The 17124-nt window shown below is 38.9% G+C and overlaps 1 protein-coding gene across 18 annotated transcripts in view; it reads left to right on the top strand.

Annotated features, from left to right (window-relative positions):
- Window positions 1–16785, top strand: part of ZMYM2 (zinc finger MYM-type containing 2) — an 87737-nt gene extending 70952 nt beyond the window's left edge. For all 18 annotated transcript variants that reach the window (XM_030957299.1, XM_030957289.1, XM_030957280.1 and 15 more), the window contains 9 exons: window positions 495–666; window positions 2175–2276; window positions 4212–4306; window positions 5325–5493; window positions 6409–6560; window positions 10542–10656; window positions 11729–11980; window positions 12352–12472; window positions 15069–16785. In XM_030957299.1, the coding sequence (XP_030813159.1) occupies window positions 495–666; window positions 2175–2276; window positions 4212–4306; window positions 5325–5493; window positions 6409–6560; window positions 10542–10656; window positions 11729–11980; window positions 12352–12472; window positions 15069–15261 (1371 nt within the window). In that variant the 3' untranslated portion in view covers window positions 15262–16785. The remainder of the gene's footprint in view (window positions 1–494; window positions 667–2174; window positions 2277–4211; window positions 4307–5324; window positions 5494–6408; window positions 6561–10541; window positions 10657–11728; window positions 11981–12351; window positions 12473–15068) is intronic.
- The last annotated feature ends 339 nt before the right edge of the window (window positions 16786–17124 follow it).

Below are 17124 nucleotides of genomic sequence, written 5' to 3'. Positions count from 1 at the left end.
TGCCACTGAGCTTTTTAGGAACAGTTCTGAGTGATACTTCTGCTTTTCCTGAATATGCTGGATAAGCCTTTAACAGCAAGATTTGTTATTGTAATAAGGAAGCTGTAAAGGTTGTGTTGGGAATGGATGGCAGAGTGGGATAAACAGCAGGAAAAAACAAGCCACTAAAACAAGATGCTGATTTGTCCAAACTGTTAGTCTGAGGTTACAATCAGACATGTTTGAAGTTCCAAAGACCCTTCTGTTCTTTCTTTGACCAGCTGTATTTTGTCTTTTTTTTTCCTGTGCCCTTTCTTGAAATCCCTTCTGTTCCTAGTTCCTTCATATTGGGTTTTTAACCTGTCAGCATTTTTTGTTAGCTCACACTAGAGCGACTTGTTTCTAATGTGTATCAACTCCTGTCTTTCAGAAGAGTATAGAATTTTTTTGGTTGTTGTTTGCTTTGTTGTGGCATTTTTTCTTTTCTAATTATCTCTGCCTCCCTGTCTGCACAGGTGCCAGTTCCAGTTTTTTTGCCCACTACTCTGGATAGCACTGAGAAAATCCTTGCAGCAATAGAAGAGCTGAGGGGAAAAGTGCCCTCAGATCCTCTGGAAGCTGAACTACTGAATTTGTCAGGGGTGGTACCTGAACATGTTGGAAAAGCTGAAGCTTCTGATGTGGCCAGTGAGTTTCCTGATGAGTTTTTGACTGTTTGGAGTGCTGGGGGATGTGTGTGACTAGAAGGATTTGGCTTGGTTTTTTATTTTAGGGAAAATTTGAGTACACAGTGCTGTCATTGAGGTCTTATATGAAGTTGTATTGTACTTTAATGTCAGATGGCAGCTAAGTACCACACAGCCACTTGCTTAATCACCTCATGCCTGATGGGGAAGAGACTCAGGAAAAAAAGTAAACCTTGTGAATCAAGAACAGTTTAGTAATTGAAACAAAATAAAATATAATACTAACTATGCTAGTAAATACAATTAAAATAGGGGAGAGAGAGGAATAAAACACAAGAAATCTAAGTGATGCACCATGCAGGTGCTCCCCACCCACTGACCCAGCCTGTTCCTGAGCAGCAATTGGTGGTTCCCAGCCAACTCCCCCCAGTTATATACTGAGCACTGTGTGGTGTGGGATACCCCTTTGGACACTTCAGCTCAACTGTTCTGGACATGCTTCCTCTCAGCTTCTTGAGCACTCTGGCAAAACATGGGAAACTGAAAAAGCCCATGATTTAGAGTAAGCGCTATTGGGCACAACCAACACATTATTCTCATAATAAAAATGTATATCTGAAGATCAAAAAGTTCCACATACTTTGTAGTTTTAGTTTCTCAGGGCCCATGTCTCTTTGCTCTTCTTTCCTGGCTCTGCTTGCCCAAATCTTCAAGTCTTTCCTGTGTCTTTCCAGAAGTATTTGCCTTCACTTTGATGAAATTTTGAAGGTTTTTTCCAAGCTCTTTCATCAGATTTCTGAAAGGTTGTTGACAAATTACATACACTTACACTTTGTGCCTCGTTATGTGGGAGGCCAGTGGAGCTGCAGTCCTGGGAGGCTTACTGCATTCTGATCTATTGCCATTCTTCTACTAAAACTGCACATTTCTGGTAGCGCTGCAAGGTTGTCATTTTCAGTTTCTTGCTCTCTTTTGTGAAGTACAGCTAGCTAAATGAGCAGATGTATGGGATCAGAGCTTGCTCACTTACAGAGGACTGAATTTGGAGCAATCAGTATTTGCCAGAAGTTGGAGAGAGTTCAAGCTTTGTTTCTCCCTGCCTGCATGCCTTATTTGAGAAACAGATCCTGCAGAAGCAGACTTGAAAGTCTGTTCTGTTGTGACAGGATCAGGTAGGAAAATAGACAGTTAGTTTTGTCAAGATTGTTTGAGTTCTGGGATTGGTTGATATGATCCAGGTTCACCAGTGTTTGATCTTCTATACATGTGCTTTGATGACTCACCTTCATGGAGAAGAACAATGGGCTAGTAAGTAAGTATGTTGTTTGTTTGAAGGAAATCAGGTTGGAAAAGTAAATGTGAGATCCCAAGAACAAGAAAATGTAGGATGGTAATGAGCAGAACAATCAGTTTTAGAACAACTCAGCTTCTAAAGTTGTAGATCTGCTACATTTGGCTAATCCATGTGTTGGTTAAAATAATGAATTTTTTTCCTTTTGTTTTAAACAGGTGTGATAGTTGACTCCAATCTCCTAAACTCAGAGTCACGGACAAGCTTGCCTGATGTTCCATATGAGCCAGACCTTGATATTGAAATAGACTTTCCAAGAGGTAATTCTTCTGTGATTTTAATAAATACTGTGACACTCTGGGCAGCCCTTGTACCTTGTTTAATCATCCTTTCAGAGAAGCTTTATTTGATTGTAGGATCCGCCTAACTGACTGTTAGGTAAAACTTTGCTATGCCTTTGGGGGCATGGATGGGAGACTTCTGAATTAGTTCTTCCATCTTTCTAAATACAGCATTTGAAACAATGCAAAGGAAAGGAGAAGTTAACCATTCACAAAGAACTTGAGTGTATTATTTGTTTTGAGCATGGATTTAGGAGAGTTGTTTTGAAGGCTCAAGAACTCAGGTGGCATGTGTCATGGAAAACATAATGAATGCATTCTTCAATTTCCAGGTATTTTCATGATTTAGAGAAATTACTAAAGAGTCAACTTCCCACTCAAGTTTGTTAGAAAATTGGCATGCAAGTTGGCATGCTGCACACCACCTGTGTTACCTTTTAATATCTGGGTAATGTCCATATCTGCATTTGAAGCAGTGGTATTATTTGAATTGGCAGGAAAAAATCACTGCTTTGGGACCTTTCTTGAAAGAAACTCTTGATGCTATCTAGTACAATTTCTACCACTCTATGGAATGCAGGGAACAGTGTCTGTTTCCTTACACCATACCCCAGTCAATCCAAGATCCAAGAAAGGTTCTGGCTGTAGTTACTGTCCCTCTTTCAGAGTTTCTGTTGGACACATGACTCTCATACCTCAGCTGGGCAGGTTCTGCAGGAGCTGACAGGCTCCTTTTGTGCTGAAGACTACTTCTGTCTGCAGTAGATGTCCAGTTTTCTCTATGCCTAATTTAAAGAGAAGGCCTGGGGGTTAGGCTGACCTTAATCTTGGGAAGTTTACTAGTTTTTTAACCCTCTTTTTAAGTGAAGCTGGGTACATGAGAGAGAAGAACCACAGAAGAAAAGAAATAAGCAAGTTGGAGTAGTAAGTAGCAGCAGTCTGTAAGAGGCATTGGTTACACTCAAGTGTGGTCTGAGATAAGATTCTTTGTGGTATCAGGAAAAGGATTGCTTTTGAGTCTGGGGCAGAGTTCTGAAATCTCTGCATGTAAGTGCTATTTCATCTGCTCCAGTTGGAAAGCTGTCTTGAGAAATAAGGTGGTGAAATCAGATTATCAGAAGAGCATTCAATTTTGAGTGAAAACATTCTTTAATGGCTAAATGAGGGATGAACCATCTTCAATAAAGTAAATAAAGGTGGGACTTCCAACACTACCTCCATTCATATGTTGTCTCATTCCTCCCTGAAATAGAGTCCTCAATCCTACCCCTCAATTGTTAAATAAACAGTATTTTGAGGTATTGCCATACATCTGCTTACCAAACTTAACTGTGTTATCCATCATGAGCTAGACCTCCACCACTTGTATAAATATAGACTAAAACCAGTTTCACTGAAGGAGTTTGCCTTCTGGTTCTTAATGTTTTAAACTAAGTGTAATGTGCTACAAGAAATAACGAAACATGTATAGAAATCATCTAAATACATGAACAAAACTACATCTACTAAGTTAATTTGTATTTTTTCCAGTCATAGCTGCTCATTCTCACCATACCTAAGAATTTTTGATACCAAAGACAGCCTGGACAGAAAACATTATGTAAGAGTCTACAGTAAGAAATTCTGCTTTAGCAACTTCAGATCACACTTGAAATGTTGAGCATTGTGTACTCTGAAACCTACTTAGAAATAAACTATTTGACAGCTTTGTTTTACAATTTGACAGCTTTGTCTTAGTTTGAATATAAAAATAGGTTTGTTTCCTCTTACCAAAATCCAGTATTTGGTTGTGTTTATTTGTGTGCCTTTGTGGACACCATATGTTAAGGCACACCAATATAGGGAATTGGTTTTTTTCAAAGCAATATTATTTAAAAGACACTTAGAAATAAGTTTCTGTTAATGTATTTTCAGCAACTGAGGAGCTGGATACAGAAAATGAGTTTTTGTTACCTCCTGTTTTTGGTGAAGAATATGAGGAACAGCCAAGGCCTCGGTCCAAAAAGAAGGTAATTTTTTCATGGTATTAAAAATATCAAGAAAAGCACAAAAATTTATGTAGGAAAAAATATCCTTTTTTTTAGTTCTGATAATGATTTACAGCATGTTACTGTCGACTCATACCTAATCTCCTATCCTTCTGACATAAATTGATACATTTCAAGTAATAAAATTATTTCAGTGGTATGTCTGTTGCAGATAGCTGTTAGATTTGATAGGAGTGGGATTTGTAAGTTCTGATCCTGTTTTTGCTTCACGGTGGCAGAACTGTTGATGGAATGTGCCACTGTGTATATACCTACTGTATTCTTAGCAATGCTGTTTTACCTTCTGCTTTGAACAAAGGGGTCTTGGTTTAATTTGATAGTAAGATGGAAAAACATTGGCATTACCATGGTTTATAATGGGAGCCATACCATATAAAAGAGTTTAAAAAATTTTTTTTATTTGCTTGTAATTTTCCCAGATTTTATTTTTAGCCAATCTTAGTTTAGACATTGGATACAAATTAGCCATAGTCTTTTATTTAGAAGGACACTACCAAGAAATAGTTTCCTATGCCTAGCACAAAGCTGAAACGGTTTTGTTCCAATAACTGCAGTAGATATTGCAGCTTTAAAAAAAACAGCCAACTTCTCCTAAATCTTTCTAATAATAAATGGGTCTTTCTAGTATCAAATCTGCAGTAAAAAATATTTAAAAAATAATGGTAAAAAAATATTTCTAAAAAAATAGCTTTTGCTATTATGCACTGGACATTATCACATATGCACTGCTGGGCATGCTTTAATCTGGAACCAGTGCTGCCTTTTCCATTGGCAAAGGGTTCATTTGAGGAGTCAGCCCTTGTGACACAGATTTGTCACATCTTCAACTCCCTGTGCATGGACACGCTGAAGTTGTGTGAGTGCACTGGGGTTCAGTGTGCCCTTTGGCCTGCAGCTGGCTGTGCCAGGTGCTGTGTCCCTGCTGGTGGCCCTGCTGGTGGCCCTGCTGGTGGCCTTACCCTCTGTGTTGCCGTGGCAGGGTGTGAAGAGGAAAGCCGTGTCGGAGTACCAGGCGCACGATGACAGCTCCGAGAACTCCGAGTGCAGCTTTCCCTTCAAATACGCCTACGGGGTGAATGCCTGGAAGCACTGGGTAAAGTCCCGCCACCTAGACCAAGAGCTTCCAGAGCTAGAGGAGCTCAAATCAAGTAAGTATTGCCAAAAGTCTGCCATCCACATTCTGACCTGCTAGGGAAAATTGCTGTACTTGTCTGATTCTCAGCTGGAATTTTTGATCAAGTTTTTCTCATGTCCTTAATATGTCCCGCATGACTGAGATTATTTTACCACACAATTGCCAAACGCTTTTTCTTCTAGTTTTTCCTGTTTGGTTCAAAATGCTGGGTCTCACGCTTCTCATGAAAGCTAGGACAGCACCTTCTTGGCTATTCTGATTTTCTGTGACCATTTTAATTTTTTGTTTGCATCCTATTTTTCCTCATATTCTAACTCACTACAGGTCTCACACTGTTTCTGGGCTTCTAAATGGCAAGGGAGGGACATCCTCCTACTCTTTGTCCTGTAAGGAGATCTTCCTCTGAGGCTGGCATTACCTGGCTGTGGAGCTCTGGCACAAGGTGGCCTTTGATCCCCTGGAGCCATGCTGCTCTTTCTGCAGCTCTCCTCTCTGTACACATTTGTACTGTGGGGGAGAAGGGGAATTGCTGCTACTCCTGCTGTTCTTCAGCTCCCACATGCATCTCAGCACCCTTGTGTTGTGCTCTTGGGTCTTTGGAAACTGCTGTTTCCCCTGAAGGTGCCCCTCTACACCACTGGCTTCACTTCAGCATCTTGGGCTGCCTCTGTGTCACCCTGAGCTGTGCATGACAGTACATTTGTTAGCAGGTGTTACTGCATTTGGTTAACTAGACTTTACTGTGGGAGCCTTGATTGTTTAATACAGACGTAACATTTTAACTGCTTAGTACATTTTAGTCTCATTCATTGGTTAATGGAGAGGACATCAAGCCAGATTCCCAGTTTCCAGTCAAAAAGTACCCCATCCCACCTTCACTGTGTGACAATTCTGTTGTATAATGTAGCATTTCTTCTCTATTTTACAGTAAAGTCTGTGAAATTAAAGGAAGATCTATTATCACATACTTCAGCTGAGTTAAACTATGGGTTGACACATTTTGTCAATGAAATTCGAAGGCCTAATGGAGAGAACTATGCACCTGACAGCATCTATTATCTGTGTCTTGGAATTCAGGAGGTTAGTAGAGGCTGTAGAAATGGGAAATGGAGCTGCTGATTTGACTGTAACCCATTTCAGTAGAAGAGTGGAGATAACATGGATTTACTGGTTAGGAGCTACCCTTAATACATGGCTGTGATCAGGTTGCTGTGTAATCACCTTGTAGAGAGCTGTCTGTGTAGGAAATGAGTTTGCAGACCCATCCTGAAAGCTCAAACACACATTGGTATATTTTAATAATTTTAAGCTTCTTGCTGGGTTAAAGCAAGTAATTAACCCAGTCAAAAACTACATAGTCTTCTCAAATGCTGTGCTTCATTTTGTTTGCTAAAGATGTCCAATGTAAAACCAGAATGAAACCAGGCATGATCTCTTTGACTAATTCAGTTCCTTAGCATATAGAGGAAACAACCTAAATTAAGTGTCATTTGGGGAGACTCTGATTTGCTGAGTATTGTAGACTGTGGCCAGGCAGGGTAGAGTGCAGGAAACTCTGCTATGTTGACTATGACTGTCCTACACACAGCAAGATGGGAAGGAGTCAGGTGGGATGTCGTGGATGTGAAGGCAGTAACCTATTGCTAAGTAATTAGAGAAGCTGTTCCACAGCTGATCTTTTAAGCAGGGAGGGCTGTCTTAATTTTTGCTACATGAGGCAAAACATAGGCAAAATAAGCAGCGTTCAGAGCTGAGAGCACAGAAAATTTCATTCAAGGTAAAAGGTAATAGAAGATGTGTATGATGTGGAAAGCAAGCTGCTCATGGCGTTTGGAGTTCTACTTAAACTGTTCCATACTTGAAGCAGAGGAATTGAATCAAATAACGATTTTTAAAATTGAAATATTTTAAAAATAAGTCGTAAAATAGTAATTTTCCTGTGTTGCTAGTATGCAAAAATAAAGAGTTAGTTGCTACCTTTGTCTCATTGTTGAAACTTGAGAAGCAAACATTGATTTTAGTCAGTGGCTTTTTAGTCAATATTGCTACAAGGTGTGTTTCAAATTCAGCTAGCTTTCTGCTTCTGCACTTGCATGATACACTGTCTCTGTACCTTTCTGTTGAATTGAAAATACTCATCTTAAGCAGATAAACAGTACACAGAGGGAAGTATGTGTTTATAAAATGGAGCTCAAACAATATTTTTTTAATCTTTCTCTTTGTACCTTTGACCCTGTCTATTTTGTCAGTCATGAAAGCTAGTTGTGTATAAAAAATCTTTTTTTCAGCTCTTCAGAATCAGAGTTTGTGTGGCAGCCACAATTATCATGAGGCCTAATACACATACACAATCCTGGAACATTAGTGGAGCAACATGTGGTCATTTTACTGTAATTTCACTGCTTTTACTTTGTGTCCAGTATTTCATTCAGGCAGTGTAAACAGCCCTGATTTGCTGGCCAGACCAGTAGGAAGATGTGCTGTGTTCTGATGAGTTTGCATTTCACAAAGGCAGACAGCAAGTGAGGGACAGAAACATGAGCTGTGAAGGGCTGCAGCCATCATCTGTGAGGAATGGCAAATATCTGGGGACAAATATTACCACCCTTCTGAAGAAACACATTTCAGCAAGCTAGTGGTACCCTAAATGCAATGCAGTTGTCACATGCACAATAAAACTCCATTGCCTTCTAGAATTTGCTTAGTCCTTTCCACCTGACAACCCCCACCCTGAAAGAGAAAAAATTGTCTGCTACTGCATAAAAGTTATTGGCTTTGTTGAACTTGGAAGCTGCTCAGAGGAGATGAAATGATGCCATTGCCATTTAAGGACTCAGTTGGGCCAAAGATCATTAATATTTTGCTATTTTAGAGTAAATTTCTCTTCAAAGGAAGAGGATGTAGGAACCATAGGCTAGTAAAAAAGTACATTCCCCTTCCACCAGCATGACTGCACTCATTGTGGCTAAATACTCTGTTTGGAGCTTTTCCTCATGGATAGAATGTGGTTTGAGCCCAGGAATCTTCAAGTCCTAAGTTGGTTGTTTTCTTTTTTAAGTTTGTAAAACAGCGTTTTCCTAAAGGAAGCACTGTAAAATCTGTTCCAGGAAACCGGTCCCTGAGTGAGATGGTGCAGTTTCTCAGTTCAGGTTAATTTGCAGCTGAAATTGTTCTGCTTTCAGAGGTTAACTTGCAGCTGAAATTATTCTGCTTTCAGACAGAAGTGGTTCAGTAATGGTTTTGATAACTCTAAAGTAGTGATCCTGAAGGCCATCACACTTAGAAATAAAGGCTGCTGCATGGTCAGGCAGGCATCTAGTGGAGACGGTTCATCTAGAGGAAAGTGTTAACCCGCAGAGCTCCTTTGTTGCATCATGGCCTTCATTTTTTGTCCCTAATTGGGATTATTGGGATTTGGTTTGGGGTTTTTTCTTGTTTTTTTTTGTATATCTGGTAATGGGGTTGTTTGGGCAGGCTGATAGAGTTTGGCAGATGTTTGTCTGAAGGTCAGGCAAACAAAATCGCTATGCACAGTGATTCAGCCTGTTCTCCTCCACTGCGGGATTCAGAGGCACATCCAGTTCCTTCCCATGCACTGCAGTTACAGTAGAGCTCATCTCAGGTGGGAATGGCTTGTGCTCATGCTGCCCCTGTAGGGTTGTAGAGCAGCAGGGCACAGTGGTTTGGGAATGAAGGTTTGCAGGTTTGGGTGGTAGGCTGGAGTCTGTCCGGCTGCACAACATCATCCTTCTATAGACCCTCTGGTGCCAGTGCTCAGGGGAGCTTCAGACTTCAGCTAAGGATGCCGGGGTTTAGTCAACACTTACTCTGAACCAGGAAGAAGTATTTTGAGTTGAGTTCTCACAGGCACGTGTGTGGATTGGTTTTGAACCAGTTTTCAGTCTTCATTTTCACTGCCGCTGTTCAGTGTGAGTGTTTAATGCAAACCAGAAAAAAATACGTGGTGGAAAAATGTGCCAGGGAGTGGAAGGGTGAATGCCATGAAGCTTACAGTGAGCTGTATTATCTGGCTTACAATTGCTTTGTGAAATCAAAACTGGTGTACATAGAAACAAGCACATATGAGGGAATATTGTGCTTTGAGGAGTTTGTTAAGCTTATCATATAAAATAGTTATCTGAATGAAAATGTTGTTGAAAACCTGTAGGAAGTGTATTCATTAATTTGCCCCTATTATAAAATAAAGTGCAAAGATAAGAAGGCTAGGAGGTACTGAACCATAATCACCTATCAGTGTTGTAGTTAATGTGATTTCAAGCATGGGTACAGAAATAGGTGTCATTTCCAGAAGCAAATGCGTTTTTTGTCTGTCACTTTTATTGTATTCACTAGCAGGCATGTTCTTGAAAAGATAATGCTGAAGTGGAAAATTTAAGAAGCCAGAATGTCTTAGAAATGTCTCAGAGATGATAATGTCAAACAGTAGTCCTCAGCCATTAATTCTTGGTAAAGGTTCAAAAGAATTTTTGTCTGTAAGGTCAAGAGGGGTAAGATAATTAGATTACAGAATAGGCCAGTGCCTTGCACCATCCTATGATCTTTCTTGTATTGCTGTATATTATTACCACAAATATATGGGTGGGTGTTTTTCTCCCACTTTTGTATTGAAGATACAGTACTGTTACTGTTACTGTCTGGAGTTCACATTTAAAATGGCAGATTCTTGCTAAATGTGGGTTGGTTTTTGGTATTTTTGAAGGCATAGGTGTAGGAAAAGATAAATTAGTAGTTTGTGGTTTCGGGTTTTTTTAATGACTCCCCATTCACTGATACAATGTTGCACACAGGAAATCTTGGAGGAAAATATTAGTTGTAATTAAACTATTTCATTTCTAACTGGATTCATATCCAGTTAGAAATTTACAACATATAATTATATTGGAAGTAACTGTTACCTGTTAGATATTGGAAAGGTGGCATAGCTTTATTTTTAGATACTGCTTTTCAGTACATTTGCAGTTATGAAAAAAAGAAAACCCTGTAGCAAAGGAATTGTTCTAATCTAGAATTGTAAATACTGTGTCTCTCTCTTTTCTGTAGTATTTATATAGGAGTAATCGGAAAGACAACATATTTATTGATCCAATCTACCAGACGTTTGAACAGGAATTAAATAAAATTCTTCGAAGCTGGCAGCCAAGCATACTTCCAGATGGTAATTTTCTTTTTGGTCATGTATGTTTTTCATCTCTTAAAACCTATGTATTCTTAAGCATGCATATATATGTATATATATATGTTATACATTGCAATATCAGTTGATGAAGAATTACAGATTTGTCTTCTAAGATTTAATTTAAAACTCTACCTGTTTTTATTTGTCTTGTTTCTGGGTAATCCCTGCTACAAGAGTTGTTTTTGGCGCTGACTTAAAATTGACTATCCATCTTTAGGAGAGAAAGTTTAAAAAAAACTTTTTGACCTGTAGTTTTTACCTGAGCTGAACTTATTTTTTTGCCCATTTTTTCCCCAGATGGAAGCAGGCAGGCAGGCACTGCAGTATGTGTAGGTAGGGCTAACAATTGACATATTTTAGAATTTCTCACCTGGATTAGGAGGAGTCTTGCCGGGAGTCTTCTGCTCAGAAGGATCATTTTTGTTCATGGGGAAAGCAGATTTTTCCCAGCAGACCAGTATTGGTGCTGGACTGCAGAATCAGCTGTTCTTCCATCTTTTTCACAATCCTCACTTGAGTGAAGGCTTGTCCTTGCCAGACCCCTTCCTTTCTTTTTTCAATATTGGCTTCTCTCAGTACAGCCCAGAGAGCCTCTGTGTTGGGCCCTTCCTGAAACCTGTTATGGTCCAGGAATGCTTTCCAAGTGAGATACCCATTAGTAATAAGAAGGAAGAAGGTACAATGTTTGGAGGCCTTAACCTGAGCAGAATAAAATGAACTCAAAAACATGCCTTTTATGACAGAATTAAGGTTACTCCATTGAACATTATTTCTGTGAAATAGCATGACAGAGCTGCATGTCAGAAATTGTTGTAACTAAACAGAAATGTGTTCTCTCTGAAATTGCCTGTACTGAGATTTCCCATTGACTGTCTCTGTGAGTGTCTTTAATAGGTGGCTTTGGGGAGTGTGGACATGGAAATAAATAAGTTTATCAGCAACTTCTGTCATGATCATTTTGTTGCATTTCACAAAAACTTGATTTTTTTTTTTTACCTTGATATTCATGGGCTAATCCATTGTATTTTCTCTACTCTTCTTTCTTTCCAAGGATCAATATTCTCTCGAGTTGAAGAAGATTACCTTTGGAGGATTAAACAGCTAGGATCACATTCACCTGTTGCTCTTTTGAATACTCTGTTCTACTTTAACACTAAATATTTTGGCCTGAAAACAGTGGAGCAGCATTTAAGACTTTCTTTTGGCACTGTTTTTAGACAGTGGAAGAAAAATCCTCTAACAATGGAAAGCAAAGCTTGTCTTCGATATCAAGTGTCTTCCCTGTGCAGAGCTGATAATGAAGGTACTAAGGCAGTTCAAAATTAGTATTGCAGGAGCATCCACATGGCACTGGTGAGGGACATCTGGGCACTTGGCCAGGAGCCAGAGCTCTGCCTTTGCATACAAAGTCTAGCAGCTCTCAGCTCCGAGAACTCTAATTGGAGTGTGTCGTCCATGGGGACTGCAGGGTCTCTGAGTTAATTTGAGCCCACTGGTCTCCATGTGAAATGCTGTGACTTTCCTGTGGTTGTGGGTGGCATTTCCAGTTTGCAGATTTGCACAGTTGTGGTAACCACCTTGTGGTACTTGGTGGGTTGCTTATGGGGAATTTTACTGAAAAATGTAAAGTAACTTCAAGTTTTAGCTCAGATGTTGTTGATTTTCTTCTTAAAGATAAAATTGCTACTGGAAAAAGGAAACATGAAGATGATGTGCCAGTATTTGAACAAATTGAAAACACATCTGATCCAGCTAGATGCCCTGTGAAAATGTTTGAGTGCTATCTGTCTAAAAGGTAAGTGTGATACACGCTAATACAGACAGGGTCTAGAGTAAATCAGGTCCAGAAAGGAACTGTTTTGATGCAGCATGAAATGTGCTCCAGCAAAGGGAATGGATTGAAATCTTCTGATAAGTACCTAAATGAAATCTCCACTTCTGTATCTGGATATTAAGTGTGGGAGCAGTGGAGTACTTCAGTGTTAATTGTCAAGGGCTCCATCAGGGAATTACAATACAATTCAATTTTCTTACCTGGGAATACCAAGTATCTCTGCAGAGAATTGCCAGCAAGGGTCTGGTGGGTTTTGACACTGAAGGTTTTGTTTGTGAGGTCCCCATCTCTTCACTAAGAATTGGGTTAAGACAACAGATTTGCTTCATTATGAGCTATCAGGCATCTGAAATGTAGATGCTTTTGAGGTACCCAGTGTGGAAGCATGTTTAAAATATTTTGTAGTAGGAAAATGACTACCGGCATTAACCCAGTATTTAGAACTAGCTTGTTTCCATCCAGTCTCTACAATTAATTGTGCAGGAAGGAAGGAAGCAGAATTTATTACATTAAAAAAAAGCTTAGGCAACTCTTAGGAAAATTAATTTACTAGCTAAGTGTTTTGGAAGCTTGAAAACAAGATTTCTTGGAAAGTACTTTTCCTTAACTGTGACAGCCATTCAAGTGATTGATTTTAATGTTTTGTATAACTCTAAGGGAAATTCGGGCAAGTGATACCAAAGAAATAAAATCACCTGGTGTATACAGGACTATAAATTATGAGACTCAATGTGTATTAGGAAACAGCATCGTGGTCTGAAAGCTGAGGAAGGAGCTCACACCCAGCATCACCCAGAAGTACAAGCATGTGATGTTATAGAGAGAAACAAGTAAAGAGGAGCTTGTGGTCTGTTAATGCAACCACCTCTTTTTCAAAAACTCCATTGATCCTGGTTGTTGCAGGGACATTTTGCCTTCACTTTCTCTACTTTCATGGTTTGGAGAGGATTTGTCATTAAAAAGTCCAAGTTGGATTTTTGGACTAAGTTACACAGTCACTGGGGAAGAGACCACATAATTTTTTTTTCTTTATGAGGAACATCTTAACTTTGGGGAAAAGAATGCTCTTAAACCCATTTGGAGCATCAGTTATGATGTGGTTTCAAGCCATGCTGTCTTGCAGATGTTGGTCACCATTGTTAACTAAAGCAGCAGACTGTTTCTCCTGGTTCTGCTTCTTAATTATGTTGAAATAATTGTAATGGAATACTTAACACTGTAAAAACTGTTGTAAAATTTTAGGTAATGCCAGCTGTTTGAAATATACTTGGCAACCAGTGGACAGCTGTAGCTGAAATTTCAGGATGTTTTCATTCACAGCTATGAAGGACTGTATTATTGTCTCATTATAGTCTCAAACTGCACTTGGGTGGGTTTAGGTTGGACATTAGAGAGGAATTTCTCCACAGAAAGGGTAATTAGACGTGGGAATGGGCTGCCCAGGGAGGTGCTGGAGGTGCTTAAGGAAAGACTGGATGTGGCATTCAGTGCCGTGGTCTGGTTGACATGGAGGTGTTGGACCACAGATTGGACTCTATGATCCCAGAAGTCTTTTCCAACCTAATTGATTCTGTGATTCTGTGATTGCTTGTTCCTATAAAAGTACTGTTGTTTCAAACAAGTAGTAAGGAGGTTAAAATATTTAAATTAGTAGACTATTTTAAACAACCATATTTTACTCCTTATCTGACTCTTAATCTGATTTACATGAGAGCAAAACAATCTGACAATCACACCAGGAGGTGAAGAGCAACACTTGAAATCTTATCAGCCAATTTGGGAAGGTGAGCTGGTGAAAATCCTTATTTTTACAGAAGAAACCTGAAATACAGTGGACTCCTGAAGTCTGCAGTGTTTGTGAAGGAGGGAGCTTGAGTCATCATGTGCTCATCCAGCATTGAAAATTCTTTTCTGAGACTTGCCTAAATGGATGAACTGCTAGGATTTCCTGAAAGGAGTCTTCTCTAGTGTCTTAAAGGATGTTTATGAGCTGCATGTAATTCCATAATATAGCAGCCAAGGAATTAAGGGATTAAGATTTATAACAACCAACCTTTTAAATAAAACAGGAGGAGGAGGGATTTTAGCTGCTTACACTTCTGTGCGTCTCAGAACTACCATCCTTGGCTTTTCAAGGGAACCCCAGGCTTTACATTCAGAGGTAGCCACATCAGCCAACAATTGTGTGAGCAATTGGTGTAATTAGTGTTTGGCCTCTTTGCAAATCATGGAAAGCACTTTCTGGTTTAGCAAGACCTGGATATGCAGGTTTTTGAAGAGTCTGTGATCTGTTGCATGCTTGCTGAGTCCCAGGCATGTGGGACTCTGCAGATGTGGGGCTGGCTGGGTTTGGGCCAGACCAGGCATGGCTCCTTCTATCAACAAGACCACATTTCTTCACATTATTCTTTTCGTTATGGTCGGTTTGGGTTTTTTTTTTTTGGTAACTTGCCTAGGTACAGTTAGAATTTTGTTTGTGCAAGATTTTGGAGCTGCTAACATTCTGTTTTGTCCTGTGAGGCTGTGTTTCTAACCCCCTGTGTTTTCCTCCTGGTAGCCCACAGAATCTGAACCAGAGGACAGACATGTTCTATCTGCAGCCAGAGTGCTCCGTGTCGGCAGAGAGCCCCATCTGGTACACTGCCACCTCACTGGACCGCAACACTTTGGAAAATATGCTCGTACGGGTTCTTTTAGTAAAAGATATTTATGATAAAGACAATTATGAACTGGATGAAGACATAGATTAAAACAAACTTCCAAAAACTGTCAAGACAACAAACAGCATTAGATATAGTCATGCTGCTAGACCTTTACTATGGAAAACATTTCAAGTTTACCCTTTGTTTTATGAGTTTTGTAGCAGTGTGTACCCTCACCCGGGTATTACCATGTAAATAGTTTGTGAGTGAAAGTCTCCATTATTCTGTGTAGTGGTTTTAGGATACATAACAAACACATTTCAGATTCTTTTTTTATTATTTATTTGATTAGGTATGTTTGTAACTTTTTACATTGCAAAATATGAATGAGAATGTGCCATGTGTAATTTTTTTTCCCCTCGTAGTAAGATACATCCATGTTGCACAACTCTGCTGTTGGAAGCTCCCTTGGAGGAGGCTCTTTTAATGGCTTCTGAAACCAGATGGTTGTGTATGGGTAGCACTACTAAAATTTAGAACTTGCTGTGTCTTTCGGAATTTTTAAATAAATTGTAAACTAATAGGTTTTTTACTTTTTAGTTACTGAAGCCTTATAAGGTTATGTAGAGAGATTCCATCTTATGTACCAAAAATAGACAAAAGAGAATGCTGTCAATATTGATGTACTGTAATGTGAATCTATTCTGGTGAAAACGCTTTTTTGTTGCCCTTATTAAAACCTTAGTGTCCTTTCGTTATTTGTGACTCTCTCTCAATTGCCCCTACAAATAAAATATATATGTAAAAATAAGTGAATATAAGCTTAGAGCATGTGGTCATCAAGACACGTATTTTGTAGAAAGGAAAACTAAAACCAAAAGCCCCTCAAAAAAAAAAAAGGAAAAAAAAGGTAAAAAAAGAGATGTCTGATGACAATGCTGTATAATCCTTTTTTCATCTTTACTTTTCCAATCATAAATGCCAGTACCTCATATTAATGTAAATTTGTCCTTTGTAGCCTTATAGAAAGGGGTTCTATGCCATATTACATGAAGTAATATGGTATGCTAAATTTTTAACTTGTTTGTCCTTGCATTGCTGTATTTAAATACAGTCAATACTTGACTATGGGTGGAAAGATTCTTTTAACTAATGCCTCCATTCAAAAGCCATATGAGATGTGAAGTTGCAACAAGTCGAAAGATGATTTTTCTTGAAGAAAAATCCTTTCATTTGCTCTATATCCTTGTGCTTACTTTACTTAAGTAGTCTGATATCCAGATACATGTTTAACTGCTTAAGTTCTATTACTTGCTCTTATTTAACTAATACAAACAATATGGTGGTTTAAGCAATGACTTTGCTGTTGTACTGAAAAAAATGTAGTAGAGTATTCTACTATAAAGTACTCATAAGCTTAAGTCTCTCCTAAATGGCATTAATTATCTGTTGAGAGGAATCATCTACTAAAGGAGAAACTTTCTATGTATATATATATATTACCACCTGAGGATTTATTTCTTGCAAGGGCTGCATGGCTTTTTCATTTTCCTTAGCTTAAAAGAATGCACATAAGGATGCTTCTTTCTATATAGATAAATAAAGCTTCAGTTGCTTTGTTTTGTTAAACAAGTTCATTTAAATTTGTGCTATTCTGGTGTGTCTGTGAGTATGTATTAATTTTAGATATACCACTATTTCAAATGGACATGGAAATGTACATGTTTAATTTTTCATTTCTTTCTGGTGGCATTAACCTTCCTGTGAAATCAAGAAACACAACACAGCACCAGTGAGTAGATCACCAACAGCTTCAATGCACCTTTCCCTTTGTGAGTGAATACTTAAGAACTTTGTTCATTAACACCTGGTTTTTTTCAAACAGCAGCCGTAGAATATGCCCATGATACATAAAAGGGATGAAATCAGGAACTGGAGTCACTGTTTTGTTCTGGTCTCTCCTGCTTTTTT

Source organism: Camarhynchus parvulus, chromosome 1 (assembly GCF_901933205.1).
Source record: "Camarhynchus parvulus chromosome 1, STF_HiC, whole genome shotgun sequence".
Lineage (NCBI taxonomy): Eukaryota > Metazoa > Chordata > Aves > Passeriformes > Thraupidae > Camarhynchus > Camarhynchus parvulus.
Note: the sequence above shows the minus strand (reverse complement) of the source record. Positions and strands in the feature narration are given on the sequence as shown.